This window comes from Leptopilina heterotoma, unplaced genomic scaffold (genome assembly GCF_015476425.1).
Source record: "Leptopilina heterotoma isolate Lh14 unplaced genomic scaffold, ASM1547642v1 Lhet_164, whole genome shotgun sequence".
Lineage (NCBI taxonomy): Eukaryota > Metazoa > Arthropoda > Insecta > Hymenoptera > Figitidae > Leptopilina > Leptopilina heterotoma.
The window spans coordinates 304348-325406 of NW_025110880.1; the positions used below are offsets into that span (position 1 = coordinate 304348).

Below are 21059 nucleotides of genomic sequence, written 5' to 3' on the forward strand. Positions count from 1 at the left end.
TTCTTATTAATTGAATCTATAATTGTCCCGGTCATGAAAAAAAATACGCAAAGTATTTATTCTCCAACAAATTAAAAATGAAAATATTTCAAAAGGCTCGCACTGTCAGCACTTTTCATTCAATTCCCTCTTACTTCTCCTTTTTTCATCTTGAGTCATTCTTCGCGTTTATAGCTTGTTCGTGTCCTAACGAATGCAACCAACTTGTGGCATTAGTATTTCTTTGAATTTTATCGAGATATATGCTGTAAGCGAACTATAGACACCTGGCATGCAAAAGCAGTGTCTTGAATTCTAGCATCTATAAGGGTGAAAGGATCCTCAAGGATAAAGAAGGTAAGAGAAACGATGTGAGAGAGAGGGAGATGTGTCAAAGCGTTGCCTTCAAAGCAAGAATGCCGAAAGCGTTCCAACGTTCCGTTCTGCTCAGGAGTAATCGTATGTTACCCGTCATATCTCGGAAGCCCTAAGGAGCCACTACGAATACGATATCGTGAATGTATATTTTCCAATAACGAGAAAGATGCTCTCCCCGGTTCAAGAACTCTGAAATTTAATACCCTTGCGAAAGAGTCAAATATATGGTATATAGTACACCATTCCTTAAATTTTCCATTGAAAGGATTCTCCAATACATTAAAACTACTTTCAAAAGTGCGAGAGTACATTTCATCATTAAAAAGTAGAATAAAAATTCAGACGAGCATAAAAAATTAAACAATTTAAACAAAATTTATGGGATTTTAAATAAATCACACGTAATAGCTCAAGATTTTCTAAGCTCATCTAAAATTCTTAGTGGAATATTTTTTAGCTTCCTCTGAAAATTTAGGGAAAGTTTTCACTAGAAAAGATTCCATCTGAAGCTGTTACTGAAATATCGATGCCACAGTAAATCGTGAGGTATTAAAAAGTGTTGCAGATTAAATTAACACCAAAAAAAAATTAACATAATCAATTTTGGTGTTATTTTTTACAGTGAATGAAATGAATGAAATTTTAGTTCATTAAATTTTTTTATAACTATAAAACATGATGATATCGATAACTCCGAGTCTTCGACTCGGAGTCATCGATTTCTTCATATTTTATAATAATTAAAGATGACCACGTAATAAAATCATTATTTTATGTTAGAAGAATATTATACTTCTTCAAAATTATTTTCATTATTTCAATTCAATTATTATTTTCAAAAATTTTTAACTACAATTTTACTTTAAATCTATTATTTTTAATAATTTTCGAAAAAAGTTCTTTGGCAATTTTCAAATCCATAATTGTTTACAATATTCAGTTTTACGAAATTTCAATTATTCCTAAATTCTTTTAATTAAATGCATATAAGAAAATAAAAACTTCAAATAATAGAAAAGAAAATTCAATTAATCTTTTTCAAAAAAATTAATTTCAAAATTCAATTATTTCTAAAAATTCCCGTATATTGCTTTTAATATTCAATTATAATCTAAAATTTTAACTGAAATTCATTTTTATGAAATGAAAATAAATTTTTATTAGAAAATTCTACGAGAATTCAATTATTTATATATGCAAAAATAAATAATTTATTGAATAATTGAATGTTTCTCAAAATTCAATTCTCATAAAGAATTTTATTAACAAATTTCATAAATAATTGAATTTTTTTATTTATATTTAGTTTTTTATATTGTTTATTTTTATTATTTTGTTATTTCATTAAGTTACAAACTGTAAACAATAAAGAATCAATTTTCCGTAACTCCAAATATGTTATTTTATTTTTTAACGATTTATGCCCTTTGAATTTTAAACATGGCCGACCTTGACTGTAAAGACCAACCTGGACTACAAATTTTTTTTTTTTTTTAACTTATAACTTTTTCATTTTAAAACCAATCAATTTACTTTGTACAGAAAAGATGTTCCTATTAAACAGGACTTTCCAACCATATACTTCAATTGACAAATTCATTTTTAAAAAAAAGTTATAAACAATAGGCAAAAAGTGGGCCGACCTTGACTATGTTCCCCTATTTAATTAAAATTTAAAAAATATAAAAAAAAAAAAAAAAAAATTTAATTAAAATTAAAATTTTAACTGAAATTCATTTTTAAATCAATTTTTATTAGAAAATTCTACAAGTATTTAATTATTTAAATGCAAAAGTAAATAATTCATTGAATAATTCAATGTTTCTCAAAATTCAATTCTGATAAAGAATTTTATTAACAAATTTTTAAATAATTGTATTCTTTTGTCGAATTTTATTAAAACTTGCATGAACATATCACAGAAAAAACTCGGACTCATTTTTGTTGCAACTCAAAATGAGTCTATGTTAAATGACATAGAACGTGGCGCCATCTGCAAGGTTCATTTTTAGAATGAATTATGAGCAATTATGAGCTGCAGCTCATAAAGAGTAACTTTTACGACTCATTTTGAGTTCAGTTTTTTTCTGTGTAATTACTTTTTTTAAGGAATTCAATTATAATTGTATGAAAAATAGTTGAAACGCTGCGATGAGTTTTATTATTAGTAAAAAATAAAAATAATTGAATCTTAAGAAGAATTTTATTACTTTTAAAAATAATTGAATTTTTGCAATAATTTGTAACTTCTCTAAAATTAAATTTTTTTCTAGTGTTTTTAACTAAAATTCACCAATAAATCCATTATTTTTAATAATTTTTAAAGAAGTTCTTTGACATTTTTCAAATTCATTCGTTTACAATTCAATTTTACAAAATTTCAATTATTCGGAAATTCTGCAATTAAATATATATATTGCAAAATAAAAACTTGAAATAATTTCAATAAAAATCCTATTAAACTTTTAAGAAGAATTAATTCTACAGAATTGTTTGTCAAAAATATGAAAAATTAAATATTTCAATGATTTTAATTTGAAACTTTTTCAAAATTTAATTATTTCTAAAAATCCACGTTATAATGCTTTTAATATTTAATTATAATCTAAAATTTTAACTGAAATTAATTTTTAAAACCCTTTTTTATTAGTAAATTCTACGAGAATCCAATTATTAAAATACAAAAATAAATAATTTATTAATTTCATGTTTCTTGAAATTAAATTCTCATAAAAAATGTTATCAACAAATTTTTTAATTCATTAAATTCTTTGGACGAATTTTAATAAAATTTTTAAGAATAATTACATTTCTCGAGGAATTGCATTAAAAATAATTGAAATTATGCAATGAGTTTTATTATTTATGAAAATAATTGAATTCCTAAAAGAATTTTATTATTTATAAAAATAATTGAATCCCTGTAAAAAAGTTATTATTTATGAAAATAATTGAATTATTGCAAAGAAATTTATAAAAAAATGTGTAAATAATTGAATTCATGTAAAAAATTTTATTATTTATGAAAATAATTGAATGTTTGCGTAGAATTTTATTCACATTTTTTATAATAATAATTCTTTTGGAAAATTTTATTGAAATAGCAGATATTGAAAATCATTGAATTTTAAAAAACTTTTGAAAATAATTGAAATTTTGACAAGAATTTGATTAAAATTCTGCCATAATGAAAATGAGAGTGAAAATTAAAGTGAAAATAAAATTCTATTAAAGTGAAAATGAGAGTGAAAATAAAAATCTGTCAAAGTGAAAATGAGAGTAAAAATAAAAATCTGTCAAAATAAATAAAATGAAAAGTTTAAAAAATCATTTTTTACACTTTACATTAACATTAAAAATTTTTAAAATCGACTTTCACAGATCTTAGAGAAATAAGAAAATACTTAATTTGGTTAAAGATTGTGGTCTAAAAGTTAATTTGAACCAAATTTTATCTTTTTATCTGACACTGTGGAGCGCAGTAAACGCGGTCACAAAAATATTAATAATAACTTTTGTCCTAATGTAATATACTGACTTTTCTTTTTTTTATAAATACTCGTGATAAAAAAGAAAATCATAATTGACCAGAGAAATACGAAATTAGACGTAGAAGTTTATTTTATTTCTATTTGTTTATAATTGTTGCTATTTTAAACAAATTATGAACAAAATCTAATAAATATTCTTTGTTCGAAAGTATGACTATTGTATATTACTCATACCAAATTTTATTAAAATCCATCAAATAACAAATAGAACGATAGGAAAATTTTTTCAATAATATGATGTGTAAAAATTGTTTAAACAATAACTCTTAAAAAAATTTAAATTTTGCAAAATCAACTTTGGGGTCATATTTTGGTTTCAAAAAACGCTTCGCCTATTATTTATCATTTTCTAAGAAAAAATTGACAGCTGTCAATTTGCATATTCTTTATCATTAATTAAAAAAAAACATAAATGAAAGATTGTAAAAGAAATATACGTGAGAAAGTCGTTAATTAGAATTTTTTTCGTAAATATTTGTGGAATTTGAATAAAGCTGAAACGTGGTAATAATTGTAAAAAAAATTTTTTCAAATATTTTGTATGTGGCTTTATGCAACATGATATGCACACTCTCCTTCTCCAAAGACATCTTCAGAATGCAGTATCTGGGAATCGATTGAGGTTGCGTACCAAAGCCAAGGGGCTCTTTGGAATTTAACGCAAACCTCCATCTAATTAATCTAACTGCACTAATCTGATTGGAGCAAAGTCGTTATCGTTAAAAGGAGAGGGGGAGTTAGGGGGAAGTTTGGAGGGGCCGTTCAAGGTCTACCGTTCTAGATACGATTACAAGATTTATTCCTCGTTTCTATGTATATATGTATACCTATATACATACCATAGTTACTCTACGAAAACATACTTCTTTCTAGCGTAATTGATGCATTAGACGATTTTAATTTAAGTGTCTCATTAAGCTCGAACGAGAGATTTCATTTCATTTAATTTTCTTCTTTTTTTGTATGATTACAGAATATCCTGGAAAAATTCAATCCCGGAGCGAGGCAATTGATCAATGCAGGCAAAGCGTATCTCAAAGCTCTTCATGGTGAGTGAAATAAAAAATTTATCAATTTTATTCAATGATGTTGCTATAAAGTAGAGATCGAAATTTTTTTCAAGGTCGGAATATTCTTAATTGTGCTTTTACTTTTATGTAAGGACGACGACGAACAGTCATTGAAATTCAAAGTACGATTATAGTTGAGTATGCTAACAATGGGAACTTTGACAGAAAGTAAAGTAGCGTTCATCATTTAAGCTGTTAATTTAAAATTTTTTCCTTTTTATTGTGAATCGAAAAAAATAAATGAGATCTAATTTAATTTTCATTGAATGTGTGAATGCTAGAAAACTTAATAAGCTTACTAATAGTTACTTTAAATAGTTAATAAGCGTCAAATATTTGTGTGTTTTACTTCAATATTAATTATAGGAAGAAATTAAGGAATTATAAGAGGAAACAGAAAAGAGTAAAGAGAGAAAATTAACAAGAGTATATTTTTATTAATTAAAACTTATATACAGTATTTAATTTAATTATCAATTTTTTGTGGTGTGTTGACAATGATGGAAATTTGTCTGAGAATTCTAATTTATTATCTGCTCCATGAGAAAATATGTGACAAAATATTATCAGCTTCACTTAATTTTATTAGTTTCTCAACAAAATTAGGACTTTAAATTCCACACGGAGAGAAATTAATTAAAACATATTTTGTTCGTTACTTTTGTTTATTACATTAGAAAAATAATTATTGTCGACAATATATAGAATAAACTTTTTTTTAACTCGTGAAGTCATTGTTTTTATTTGCAACGAATGTAAATCTTGTCTGACGTAATATAAACATTGGCTAAGAGAAATTTATTACAAAAGATAAAATTATTTCTGAAGTAGAAACAATTTATACAATGATTTATGCGAAATTTATAATTATTATAAATTAAATAATTTTCATCTAGTCGTCTCTTTTTTTGAGCTATAAATTTGAAATGATTTATGGAAAAGATTTTAATCAGTTTACTCAGTGTTGTATAAGAGTGTCTATTGTTTGTTATTTTTATACATTTTTTTAAAATTTTTGATTTAAAAATAGTTATTGCATTATGTTTAATTCATTTTATTTATTATTGTCGATAAATAATTGAATCGAGTGAAAAAATTAAATTAAGTAAGAGAAAAATTTTATAAATGAAAAATAATCCATTATGTCGAATTTATAAAAAAAAACGAAATTAGTTATTTTTACAACTTGTGAATTTTATTATATAAAATTTAATGCTCCTAAGGTTTTGAACGTTCGGATTTCATTTTACCTGAGCATTTGTTGTTTACATGTTTCGTGTTTTAAATAACAATTCGATCGGACAAATAAAATATCCCATAATAATTTTAAACAAATAAAAATCAAAACAAGTGAAAATTCTCTTAAAAAAGAAATTTAAAAAATGAAAACACAGTTAAATGTAAATTTAGTTAAATGAAAATTCCATCAATTCGTATATTTTTCGTTCCAATCATACACATCGTTTGGTTAAATTCAAATTTTGTTTACTTACAATTTGTCGAAGAAATAATTCCATCAAATGATAAATTTTACAAAATAAAAATCCAGTCAAAGGGAAATTTCAATTAACTACATAATCAGCAAGTTTTTATAGAAAATTTTCTCATTTTAATGAAATCGCGAATTATACATTAATGTAAACATTAATGTAAATAAAATTATAAAAAATAAGAATTTTTAGAAATGATAATTCGATGATTTGAAGAATATAAAAATATTCTTTCGCATAAATAAAAATTTTATTTTTATCAATTCGAATTCGAATTGATCATATTTCTAAAAATAAACACTATATTTCAGTAATTAACTATATAATAATTTGAATGTTCTTTCATTCATTCATTCATTTTTTCTGTCCCTCACACTATGAAGTTGCCTTTTGTTTATACTTTTGTTTTTTGTTAACTTTAGATACATTGTATATTTTATTATTATGTTATAATTATTTTTATTTTATAATTAATTCAAAATTGTAATGATAAATAGAAATCATCAGAATTTTTTCACTTCTTTTCATTAAAAGATAAAAATTTTGTTAAATATTAGGGTAGAGTGGGGTAAAAAAGCCATTTGAGTTTTATTTAAAAACTATTAAGCCGATTTATCAGCTGTTTAGAATATAAATACTATTAGGTAATACGCAACTTTTGAATCTAGTTTGAATGTTGTACCTAGATTAATATTGTTTTTATTGTAATTTCAATTTTTTGTTGCTTTTTTGAAAACATTTTGGTGAACTTTTCAAACATATTACAGTCTGATTAAGTGAACGAATAATAAAAATAAATGTTTGTACATAAGGAGAAAAGTATACCGAAAACGTATACAATGTTAATTTTTGGAAATTGAACTGAATTAACAATTTATTTTTGCTTTTCTAATAACTGGTCTTGGGTGTAAAAAAGCCAGGGCAAAAAATCCATTGAATATTTTGTGAAATTCACTTGTTTTCTATTTAAACTAACCTTCTTATTTTACCAAATTTCTCGTGTTTATTTAAGAAAATAAATTAAACACGACGAAAAAGTAGTTCAAAGTGCATTAAAAAAATAAACAATGAATAAACGGTTGCAACGAAATATGTTATCTGTGGTGAAACTTAAAGAGAACTTCTAAAAAAGGTACGAAAAATTGGCAGTGCAAATCGAAAACAGGTAAACTCTATATAATTTTCAATTTTGCTTGCTAAAAACTCTTTCATAATTATTAAAATATTTTTCAAATAAGACTATTTGTCATATAAATAAAGGAAAACTATAAAAATACCTAAATTGATAACATGTTTTGCTAAAATCATAGGGTGGCTTTTTCACCCTACCAGGTGGTGCAAAAAAGCCACTTACAGTGCTTCCGTAAAACTCTTATAACTTAGTCCTTTCATGAGATAAAAAATATTTCCGTCAAGAATTTTCAAGCTTAATAACTAAACTTTCAATAACAATTGGAAATTTGAGAAAAAAATTTTAAATACAGATTTTACAGCATCAAAAGTAAAAATGTGGCTTTTTTACCCCACTCTACCCTATGTTTTGTTAAATTGAAATTATGCAGATGTTTGTTCTTTACTTCTAAAGAAAATTAGAAAATTTTTAAACAACTGTGATTAAGAAATAGAAAATTTATTTATTTTGCATTATTTTTGTTTATGAAAATAATAATTGAATTGCAGTCAAATTTTTATTATTTATGAAAATAATTAAATGTTTGCATAAAATTTGATTAAACTTTTTTTTAAATAATTGAATTATTGAAAATTATTAAAATTAGGACATGGATTTTTTTGACATTTATGAAATTAATTGAAATTTGGAGAAGAATTTTGTTATTTATAAAGATAATTGGGATTTTTACAAGAATTTTTTTCAAATTTTGAACATAGTTGAATTTTCTAAGAAGAATTTTATTTTTTCTTCAAATAATTGCATTTCTGCAATTGTTTGAAAATTCCATTATTTTATTTAAAAATTTTTTCGAAAAAATCAATTTTGTTTTTAAATCAGATTTTTTATTCTATAAATATATTTTAATAAAATTTTTTTTAAAAATAATTGCACTTTTCGCGGAATTCATTTAAAATTGCATGAAAAAATAATTGAAATTCTACAATGATTTTTATTATTTATAGAAATAATTGAATTTTTGCATCGATTTTAATTGAAAAAAAATATTAAATTCTTAAGAAAAATGTTATTATTTAGAAAATTAATTGAATTCTTGCCCAAAAAATTGATTAAAATCTTTTAAATCATTCAAATTATGCAAATAATTTTATTATTTTTGAAAATAATTTAATTTCTCAGAAGAATTTTAATATTTAGGAAATTAATTAAATTCTTTCCAAAAAATTGATAAAATCTTTGAAATAATTGAATTCCTCACAAGAATTTTCTTACTTATGAAAATAATAATTGAATTTTTATGAAGAATTTTCTTAACATTTTCAAAAATAATTGAATTTTCCTGAAAAATTTAATTATTTATAAAAATAATTGAAATCCCATGCAAGATTTACTTATTTATAAAAATAATTGAATTCTTTACAAGAATTTTGATTTAAATCTTTGAAATAATTTTAATTTTTTAATTAATTTTTAAATTTCTTTGCAAAGAATTTTATTATTTTTCGAAATACTTGAATTCGTCAGAAGAATTTTATTATTTTTTGAAATATTTGAATTCGTCAGAAGAATTTCATTATTTTTTAAAAATAATTGACTTTTTGCGAAGAATTTTGTTAAAATTTTAAAAAATAATTGAATTCCCCTGAAAAATTGAATTATTATTTATAAAAAAAATTGAATTCTTACAAGAATTTTGATTTAAAATCTTTGAAATAATTGAAATTTTGTAAAGAATTTTATTTTTGAAAATAATTAAATTTCTGCAATTATTTGTAATTTCTTCAAAATTGAAGATTTTCTTTGGTGTTTTCAACATGAATTTAAATTAGAAAATTTTTAAATTCTATTATTTTTAAAATTACTAAATTTAAAAAAGGTAGTAAGAAGTTAGTCGCGTGAATTGTTGCTAGTACTAAATAATATAAATAATTTCGGTAATACAAATATTTGAAAATTGGGTTCTATTTATACGCCTCTATTAAAAGTTAAAAAAGAATTTTATGACCTTTTCGAAAAATTGAGAATTTAAATTCTACGATAATGAGCAGATATCGGTTAAATAAATTTGAATGTGTTTCGTTTAATTTGAAATTGAATATAATCCCCTCTGCATGCATGAGAATTTCCATGAGAGTTGAAATATTATTTTTTTATTAAATTGAAAATCAGATTACACGATATATTCTCATTCAAGAATGAAGAGAATAACTGGATTTATATGAGTTGCTCTATTCAAATTTCAAGCTTCTCCCATTTCCTGATTTTGAGTTCTCGTGAAAATCAGTAATATATATATATATATGTATACAACCAGAAACACACGGGAAATATATTGTATCGGACCGTGCCGGCGAAAGCTCCTGCGTAAGCGGGGCTTAAATCTGGCTTCGTCACGGTCTCGAGCACATGTAGAATTGTGCATGAGTAGTCGAGAAATTGTAGAAGCAGAGGTGGTACTTGGCTCCTGCTATGGGTGACATTTAGAGAGAGAGAGAGAGGGAGTGTATATGTATTTATGGTGTCTCGTGTGCACCGAGAGAATTCTGTCCAACATCAGCTGGAATATCGACGTAAATGTGTTGTCTCAGGGACAGATTTACGACGGTCATGGCTCTCATCCTTATACGTCGAGAATGAGAGAGCGCGTAGTATGAAACTTACGACCCTGTAATTCTCTACTTCCTTGTTTATCCTTTAATACGCCTGACTCCTTGTAAAGGACTTCCCCCTCTCCTCCCACTTCTTTCCCCCCCTCTCTTTATTCTCTCGGCTACGAAAAGACTTCTCGTATTTTCTACTTAACTCTAAGCACCGTAACCAGTGCTTCACTTCACTTTACTCTTCAATTCTCTGACTGTTTACTCACTCAAACGTCTCTCAAATGTTTTCAGTTTATTTATCAAAGTATAAGAACTGTTTGATGGTTTATGGAGTCTCGAGAGTTGGGCTTCAGTTTGGATCGTAAATTTTATATACGTTTTAGTGGCTTTCTAGAGAGAGATTTTTTTTTATTGACCCCCCTTTTACTCTACTGATATGGTTTATCATTCCTTTGAAGAATAGATATATATAGACGTTTTCATATCTAAATTGAGATTTTTCTTCGTTTAATTTAAAATTTTAAGACGTTCCTAGTTTTATTGTTTTGTTTTTGTTTATTTTTTTCTATATGCAAGTAGACAATTTTGTTTAGATTGTGACAATTGGATTGTGGAATTGAAATTTTGAGGAAAGAAGAGGGTGTCAATTTTGGACTGACTTGTTAAATGTGTTCTGTTCAGGCTAATATCAGTAGTACAAGCGAGTTTTAGTCAGACATTCAAACTTTTACGAAGTTAAGTTGTGTCTATCAATAAGTAGTAAAAGTAAATATTGCAACTTTGAATTGCACGCAAAATATTTTCACTTTCACTGAAAATATTTTAGCTTTCACTTTCTATAAAAAAAATTTCCACTAACAATTTCACTCAAAATTTTTTGAGTCAAAGTAAAATGTCTTTTGGTGAAATTGAAAGTGATAATTTTTGGAGAATTTTCAAAGGTTCTAAAATTCTAAAATTTCTAAAATTTGTGTAAACATTATATAAGTAGTAACTGAAAATTATAGTCAGACAAATCATATAGTCGCAATAAAAATAAACAGTTAGACAATAAAAAGTTTAATTAAAATTGTAAAGCCAGAAATGCAAGTTGCAATCAAATGTTTTAAAGTATTTTAAATATATTATTGGCGGAGTAGAATAGCGAGTTAATGCCGGACTTTATAAATTTTACGTAAATTTTGTCGCAGTAGTGAAAATAAATTTTAATTCGACGTTCCTAAATTCTGTTAATATAATATAAAAATTGAAATCTAACTATAATACGATATTTCAAAACTTTTTGAATCGGATTCAGTAGTATAAGCGACTTTCAGTCCGACATGAATTTTCCGTGAATTTTTCGGTAGTAGTAAAAGTCAATTTGAGTCAGAATTACGAAAATTTTTCAAAAATTTGAATAAGTAGTATTAATCGGTTAAGTTGAATATTTTCAATTTTTAGAAATTTCACACAAGTGATAATGATATGTTACAGTCAGACATAATCTTCTACCTAAGTAGTAAAATGCAATTTAGGTCAGACAATAATCAAATTTTAATATGAGACATTATAATTATTGGAATAATTATCTGCAAGTAGTAAAAGAAAAGTATAGCCAGACATCAAATAGTCTTGTTAATAGTCTGTAAGTAGAAAAAGCGAGTGAGAGTCAGACATTCGAAATTTTTTAAATATTTTATAAATACTAATAGTTTATTTAATTCATAATAAGTAAAATGATGTGAAATTTAAATAAGTAGTATGACCGAATTTTAGTCAGGCATTGTAAGTTTTTGTTAATATTGAATAAGTGATAAAAAAAAGTTATAGGCAGGCAATTTAAAATTTAGTAAATATTCTACAATGCAGTAGTAAGTAGTAAAACTGCAATATTCTACCGATAATTCAAAAATCTTTTAAGCATATCATCAAAGTTGTAAAGAGGAGTTATAGTCGTACGTTCTAAATTCTTTTCTAAGTAGTAAGAATCAATTTTCTGTCAGGCTTCCTGCAATTTTTCTAAACTAACCTCATAGTATTGTGATAGTCATCATTTGTTGCAGATTTTACTAAAATTCTCTATTTTTTAAATTCAGTAGTAAAAGTAAATTACAGCCAGACGAAATATAATTTTAGAAGTTTATAGAATAAGTAGAAAAGATTTAATAAGAATTAATTCATCTGAAATAATCAGACATTCACAGTAAATCGTAAGGTATTAAAAAGTGTTGCAGATTAAATTAACATCAAAAAAGATTAAAATAATCAATGTTAGCGTTATTTTTTACAATGAATGAAATTTTAGTTCATTAAATTTTTTTAAAATTATAAAACATGAAGATATTGATAACTCCGAGTCTTCGACTCGAAGTGATCGATTTCTTCATATTTTATAATAATTAAAGATGACCAAGTAATAAAATCATTATTTTGTATTATAAAAATATTAAACTTCTTCCAAATTATTTTCATTACTTCAATTCAATTATTATTTTTAAAAAATTTTAACTACAATTTTACTTTATATCAATTATTTTTAATAATTTTCGAAAAAGTTGTTTAGCAATTTTCAAATCCATTTGTTTACAATATTCAATTTCACGAAACTTCAATTATTCCTAAATTCTTTAATTAAATTCATATTAGAAAATTAAAACTTCAAATAATATAAAAGAAAATTCAATTAAACTTTTTCAAAAAAATTAATTTCAAAATTCAATTATTTCTAAAAATTCACGCTAAATTGCTTTTAATATTCAATTCTAATCTAAAATTTTAACTGAAATTCCTTTTTATGAAATGAAAATTAATTTTTATTAGAAAATTTTACAAGAATTTAATTATTTAAATGCACAAGTGAATAAAATTTATTGAATAATTTAATGTTTCTCAAAATTCAATTCTCATAAAGAATTTTAGTAACAAATTTTTAAATAATTGAATTCTTTTGTCGAATTTTATTAAAACTTGCATGAACATGATTACTTTTTTCCAGGAATTCAATAATTATAATTGTATAAAAAATAATTGAAACGCTGCGATCAGTTTTATTATTAGTAAAAATAATTGAATCCTTAAGAATAATTTTATTATTCTTGAAAATAATTAAATTTCTGCAATAATTTATAACTTCTCTAAAATTAAATTTTTTTCTAGTGTTTTTAACAAAAATTCTTCAATAAATCCATTATTTTTAATAATTTTGAAAAAAGTTCTTTGACATTTTTCAAATTCATTCAATTTACAATTCAATTTTACAAAATTTCAATTATTTGTAAATTCTGCAATTAAATATATATATTGAAAAATTAAAACTTGAAATAATTTCAATAAAAATCCTATTAAACTTTTAAAAAGAATTAATTCTACAGAATTGTTTGTCAAAAATATGAAAAATTAAGAATTTCAATGATTTTAATTTGAAACTTTTTCAAAATTTAATTATTTCTTAAAATCCACGTTATAATGCTTGTAATATTTAATTATAATCTAAAATTTTAACTGAAATTAATTTTTAGAACCCTTTTTTATTAGTAAATTCTACGAGAATTCAATTATTTAAGTACAAAAATAAATAATTTATTAATTTCATGTTTCTTGAAATTAAATTCTCATAAAAAATGTTATCAATAAATTTTTTAAATCATTAAATTCTTTGGACAAATTTTAATAAAATTTTTAAGAATAATTACATTTTTCGAGGAATTCGATTAAAATTGCATTAAAAATAATTGAAATTCTGCAATGAGTTTTATTATTTATGAAAATAATTGAATTCCTAAAAGAATTTTATTATTTATAAAAATAATTGAATCCCTGTAAAAAAAAGTTATTATTTATGAAAGTAATTGAATTATTGCGAAGAAATTTATAAAAAAATTTGTAAATAATTGAATTCCTTAAAAAATTTTTATTATTTATGAAAATAATTGAATGTTTGCGTAGAATTTTATTCACATTTTTTATAATAATAATTCTTTTGGAAAATTTTATTGAAATAGTAGATTAATAAGAGATTATTTTAATCCTTTCTGGTGTTAATTTAATCCTAGAGGGATTAAACTGTTGCAGATTATTTTAATCCATTGTGGTGTTATTTTAACACCTCACGTTTTACTGTGATAACAAAGAAGTTTCAAATTACTTTCTCAATTCTTATCTTTTCTCAACCAGTTTTTAAGAGACAAAAATCTTTTTCAATTCTACATCCAATTGTTTTGTAAATACTCCATAGTGAAAAAGACGTTTTTTTTTATACACATTTGCATCATATAAACTGTCGGCAGTAATTTAGTAAAATTTTCTTCACACGTTGAATTTCAACTAAATATGTGTCGCATTGTCAACCTATATATTTTCTCAATGACAATTTCTCTTCTCATTTAAATTCTCATTGTAGACAAGAATGAATTATTCCAGACGTCATCCAGTTAAGAAATTGAAATAAGATTATCTCGTTCATAAAGCTTTGACGCGTGTCTGATGTACTTTGCCATCGCTTTTGTTCAGTACTATATAGAAAAAGTACTTTTCTTTCACTCTCTTCAATAGTGTGCGTTTTTATTTTCTCATTCTTCCTTTTATTTCCTCTCAGACCCACGTGTGGACATAAGGAAAAGAAAGCCCCACACACAGACTGTATATCTATACTCAAAATGTACGTGACACTATGGTACACTTAAAGCTTCTTTTTTCACTCCTGAAATTGGAGAATAAATTCAAAATCAATATTTAGTTCTATTTGAATTCTCTTCTCCCTTTTGGTGAATTATATATAATGAAAATGACAGCTGTGTGTTGGTATTGATGCCAGAGGTTTGTGCTTCATTTGTCAGTATGTAATATAGTGAGAGTGAGCGCGGGGGATTCATTGAGTGCGAGAGGCATTATAATACAGAAATGGGTCCATCAAAATACTATTCGAGGAGAGAGGGAGGGAATTTCGAAGGGAGAGAGTGTCTAGAATTTAATTGTATCCTTTGAATCATCCCTTGGCTTTGTCCTCGAGTTTTCGTCCTTGGGGAATTAATTCGTTCGCGTTCCATTCCCTTCAATTCTAGCAAAGTCTCAAGTTCCTCTCGATCGCCTCTTCTTCAAACTAAACCAGTCGAAGTCAGTCTTAGCCAATTTATAACGTATTCGAGCCACTTTGAGGCAACTCTGTCTCTCTCTCTCTCTCTCTTGTCGTCAATGCTTCTTATCCTGCATCCGGGACCTTTTCCCACGAATTAGGCGCGGAAGTCGCGTAGTTAACTTGGAAAGGAGAGTGTGAGGTGAGAGGAGCGAGAAGGAATTTCGTTCCCTTTTCAAGTTCATCGTCGGATATGTCTGAGCTGATGCTTTGATTATAAGTTTTTCCAGAAAGGAAACGGGTGAAGAAAGTGAAAAAGCCTCGAGACGCCTTGGGCTATTAGTGTGCGCGCTTTTTTTTTTTAATTCAAAATTTGCTATTCAAAAGTTTTTCCTGCACTGTAAAATTTTGTTTATATTGTATAAGTGGAAGAAAACAAGTTTAGACAGAAATTTAAAAAAATGTTGTAAATATTGGTGTAAGTTGTAAATGGAAATTATGGTCAGACCATCTAAATGTATCTCAATATTTCTTATAAGTAGTAAAAGTATGTTACAGTCAGACATAATTTTTCTTTTTGTAAATTTTACCGTTGTAGTAGAAGTCAATTTTAGTTCGAATTATTTTCAACCCAATTTCCTTGAAAGTATCAAATTGATACTAAAGTAGATCAAATTGATGCCAAAAATTTGTATCAATTTTTAATTTGATACACATTTTTGGTATCAATTCGTTGGAATTTGATACTTTTAAATTAACAACGAACAGAATTACGATTATAAAGCTCAGATTAAGTAGTATAAGTCAATTTGAGTCAGACGTATCAAACTTGTATTTTATATAATATAAGTAGAAAAAGCAAGGTATAGTCAGACATTTAATTTATATTTAATTTAATTTATAAATTAATAATAATAATAATAATAAATATTATAATTATCAATAATTATTATTAATAATATTAATTTATAAATTTTTAATTTAAATATTTTTTTATTTATTTATATTTTAAGTTTTAAATAAGTAGTATCAGCGAATTTTAGTCAGCCATTTTAAATTTATTTTTAATGATTTAAAAAAAGTATAAATCATGTAAATTATTATTTTGTAAGTAGTAGGAGCAAGGTCCACTTGATGTTACTACTAAAACGTCTGAAGCATTTAAATAAATTCTCAAAGTAGTAAAAGCAAGTTACAATCAGACATTCTATTCTTGTATATAAGTAGTAAGAATCAATTTCAGCCAGGCTTACAAACTTTTTTAAAGTTTCGATAATTAATTCAATTATCATGAAACTTTATACTCAAAGGAATTTAGAGATTAATTTTCAAAATTTTCAACATTTAAATTTTTTTTGTTTTTTCTGCATTTTGCATTTTTTAAGTGTACCCTAATTGAAAAAATTTTATACATACTGGAATCGAATTTTAAAAAAAAAGTGTTCATGTTATTTTCATTTTGAAAAATCTCTAATAAATTGGAAAGAAAAAATCGCAAACTGGGAAATTGAAAAATTGAGACACATTGAATTATCGTTTAAACAAATAATAAAAAAAAAGATGTCGAAATAAATCTCGAGACTCTGCTATTGAGGGCGATAAATTCCAACTCAAGTGGATGTAGGAAAATCGATTATTCGACTGGGACGCAATCTAAAGGGTCTTAGTATTCAGGAACAGGGAATTCATGTCGTGTACTGCCTTCATTTCCGGTGGACCTTGACGTCTTGATCCTATTTTGCCACGCTGCGTGGCACCTTCGGTTTTCACAACTTCCGGTGAATTGTATATATGTATAAGGAGGGGTAATTTTATCTTCGAAACTAAAAATTCCATCACTTTATATATTATAAAAAAGTTCCTCAAACTCAAATTTCATGAATTAAGCTACTTTTGACCTAAAGTGCAAACGTTCATCTTTCGATCTAAAAAATTTAGGTCAAGTTCTCTGACCTAAATAATAGAAAAATTCTATTCTGATAATAGAAAAACATCCACTTATAAATAGTTTACAAGTTATATGTAAAGAAAATAAATATCAAGAGTAAAATAAATTTTCAAGACAAATTTACAGGTCAGAAGGAATACAACCTTATAGTTTAGGTCAAAAGTCAAAGATAATTAGTTTTCAAGGTAAAAATTTTGTTAAATAAATATTTGGAGAGTGAAAGAGAATTTATTTAATAGACCGGATGTGTGTGTCTGCACGCAGAGAGTTAATGTTAGTTGAGGATGAGAGAGGGGGTTTTGTGCGTTGTAGGTGGGGGTGACGCGAGAGATTTTCCTACGAATTTGGTAACCTACGTATATTGAGGTGTCAGAAGCAGACTCTACCGCTTCTCTAAACAGTAAAAACACGGAAACTGTAATTGCTATCCAGTCTACGAAAATGTTCATACATCCCAATTTTCAACTTTGTGTTTCGTACAAAATTTATTTTTCTCTATTGTATAAATATCGTTGAATAATTAAATTAAACTTCAGTTCACGCAGAGATAGTAATTAAATTTCAATTTTTAAAATCTTCTTTTTTATTTTTATTACATTATATAGAAATACATTTTTTTTAAATTAGAATTCTATGTATGCTTTGAACATTTAAAGCATGTTTCGGCGTCGCTGATATTACGAATCTGATGTTAATTTTTCAAAATTAAAAATGGAAGATGAAATTACAAGAATTGATGAAATTCGTTAAAAATCCGTTACTAAGGGTTTTCAGGGCTCGAACCAGTGAAAGTATTTAAAAATACGGACATTATGGACCAAAAATGAAAAATTACAGATCAATTACTGTCAAAATTATAACTAGTCAGAGTTAAATAAGAGAACATTTTACTTAAAAATATAAATTAAATTTTCCATAAATATAAAACATGAAGATATGGATAACTCCGAGTCTTCAAATCGGGGTGATCGGTTTCTTCATGTTTTATAATAATTAAAGATTACCGAGTGATAGAAACATTATTAATTCAATTATTATTTTCAAGAACTTTTAACTAAAATTCTTCTTTAAATCGATTAATTTTAATAATTTTCGAAAAAGTTCTTTGACAATTTTCAAATCCATTTATTTACAATATTCAATTTTACCGAAATTTCAATTATTCGTAAATTCTTCAAATAAATAAATATTAAAAAATAAAAACATTAAATAATATTAAAAAAATTCGATTAAACTTTTCCAAAAAAATTAATTTCAAAATTCAATTATTTTTAAAAATTTACGCTATATTGCTTTTAATATTCAATTATTATCTACAATTTTAACTGAAATTCATTTTTAAATCAATTTTTATTTGAAAATTCTACTATAATTAAATTATTTAAATATAAATAAAATGCAAATAAATAATTTATTGAATAATTGAATGTTTCTTAACATTCAATTCCCATAAAGATTCGTTATAAACGAATTTTCATAAAATTTTTAAGAATAATTCTATAATTACATTTTTCGAGAAATTCGATTAAAATTGTATTAAAAATAATTGAAATTCTGCAATGAGTTTTATTATTTGTGAAAATAATTGAATTCCTAAGAAGAATTTTATTACTTTGGAACAATATTTAATTTTTGCAAAGAATATTATTACTCTTGAACATCTTCTGTAAATCCATTATTTTTAATAATTTTTCGTAAATTCTTCAATTAAACATTCATTAGAAAATAAAAAATTTAAATAATTTTTAAAAAAATCCGTAATTAAAGTTTCTAAAAAAAAATTAATTCCACAGAATTATTAGTTAAAAATATAAAAAATTCAAATTTTCAAAGATTTTAATTTGAAACCTTTTCAAAATTCAATTATTTCTAAATATTTACTCTCTAATGCATTTAATATTCAATTATAATTTAAAATTTCAATTAAAATCCATTTTTAAATCAATGCTTTATGAGAAAATTCTACTAGAATTCAATTATTTAAATACAAAAATTACAATTTATTGAATAATTGCATGTTTCTTAAAATTAAATTCTCATAAAAAATTTTATAACCAAATTTTTAAGTGACTGAATTCTTTTGACAAATTTTAATACAATTTAAGAATTTAAGAATTTTTTCGAGGAATTCGATTAAAATTTTATTAAAAATAATTGAAATTATGCAATCTGTTTTATTTTCTTTATAAAAATAATTGAATTTCTAAAAAGAATGTTATTATTTATGAAAATAATTGAATTTCTAAAAAGAATTTTATTATTTATGAAAATAATTGAATTTCTAAAAAGAATTTTATTATTAATGAAAATAATTGAATCCCTGTTAAAAAAAATTATATTATACTTATAAAAATAAATATTGAAATAATGCGAAAAAAATGTATAAAAAATTTGTAAATAACTAATTGCATTTCTGTAAATTTATTATTATTTATAAAAATAATTAAATGTTTGCGAATTTAAAAAAAAAAATTTTAAATAATTGAATTTTTTTGGAAAATTTTATTAAAATAGTAAATATATTGAAAATAATCCAATTGAGAAAAGTTTTTGAAAATAATTGAATTTTTGCTAAGAATTTTATTAAAATTTTTGAAAATAATTGAATTTAGAAGAAGAATCTTATTATTTTTGAAAAAAATTGAAATTTTGAAGAGAATTTTTTTGAAATTATTTAAATACAAACGTGGATAATTTATTCAATAATTGAATGTTTTTTTAAAATTGAATTAATTTTATCAACTAATTTTTAAATAATTAAATTCTTTGGACGAATTTTAATAACATTTTTAAAAATAATTACATTTTCTGAGGAATTTGATTCAAATTTTATTAAAAATAATTGACATTTTGCAATGAATTTTATTAAAATTTTTAAAAATAATTTAATAACTGACAAGAATTTTATAAAAAAGTTTCAAACAATTGATTTTTTTTCGAAAAAATTTATGCAAATTCTATTTTTAATAATTTCTGTAAAATTTTCATTATTTTAGAAAATAATTGAAATTTCTTGTAGAAATTTGTCAAAATTTTTTTTAAATAATTGAATTCTTTTGGAAAATTTAATTAAAATAATAAATATACAAATCAATGAATTGAGAAATTTTTTTTCAAAGTAATTGAAATATTGCAATGAATTTTATTAAAATTTTTGGAAACAATTGAATTCTTGTGATGAATATTTTTATTTATGAAAATAATTGAATTTTGCAATGAATTTCATAAAAATTCCTAAATATAATTGAATTTCAGAGAAGATAATTTAATTATTTCTAAAGATAATTGAAATTTTGACGAGAATTTTTAAAAATTTTGTGAATAAAGTTGAATTTCTGCGAAGAATTTTATTACTTTTGAAAATAATTGAATTTCTGCAATCATTTGTAATTTCTCGAAAATTATCCAAATTGTATCGTATCGTACAATTTCAAAAAAAACGGACAAAATTTCAAAAATTTTAAGAGTTTCCTGGAAATTTGTTACCTGGAAATGAAATTTTATTATTACGAATTTAATGCTAGTTTCCTAAAATTTAAACTGGTGGATGCATTATGGCGAATAAATTTACAAAAATTTATCAAAATTGTTTGAAGTTTCCGGGGTCGCTGATTACGAATCTATTATCAGTTTTTAAAAGTTCTAAATAGTGGATGCAATATGGCTCACGAATTTTCAAGAAACAGTTAAATAATTAATTATACACCTGTCAAGTAAAATGGAAGAGTATTTAAATTTTTTGTTTACATTTTTTTCTTGCATTGCAAGACAAATGCAAATGTTGGTAGTTTAGTATGATTTATTTTGCGTCAAGTGAACTGGGTCTACATATTTGTCTGACCATAATTATATATTGCA

The 21059-nt window shown here is 23.9% G+C and overlaps 1 protein-coding gene across 2 annotated transcripts in view; it reads left to right on the top strand.

Annotated features, from left to right (window-relative positions):
• Positions 1–21059, top strand: part of LOC122499057 (uncharacterized protein DDB_G0287625) — a 274973-nt gene that overhangs the window by 86348 nt on the left and 167566 nt on the right. For both annotated transcript variants that reach the window (XM_043607120.1, XM_043607121.1), the window contains exon 3: positions 4882–4957. In XM_043607120.1, the coding sequence (XP_043463055.1) occupies positions 4882–4957 (76 nt within the window). The remainder of the gene's footprint in view (positions 1–4881; positions 4958–21059) is intronic.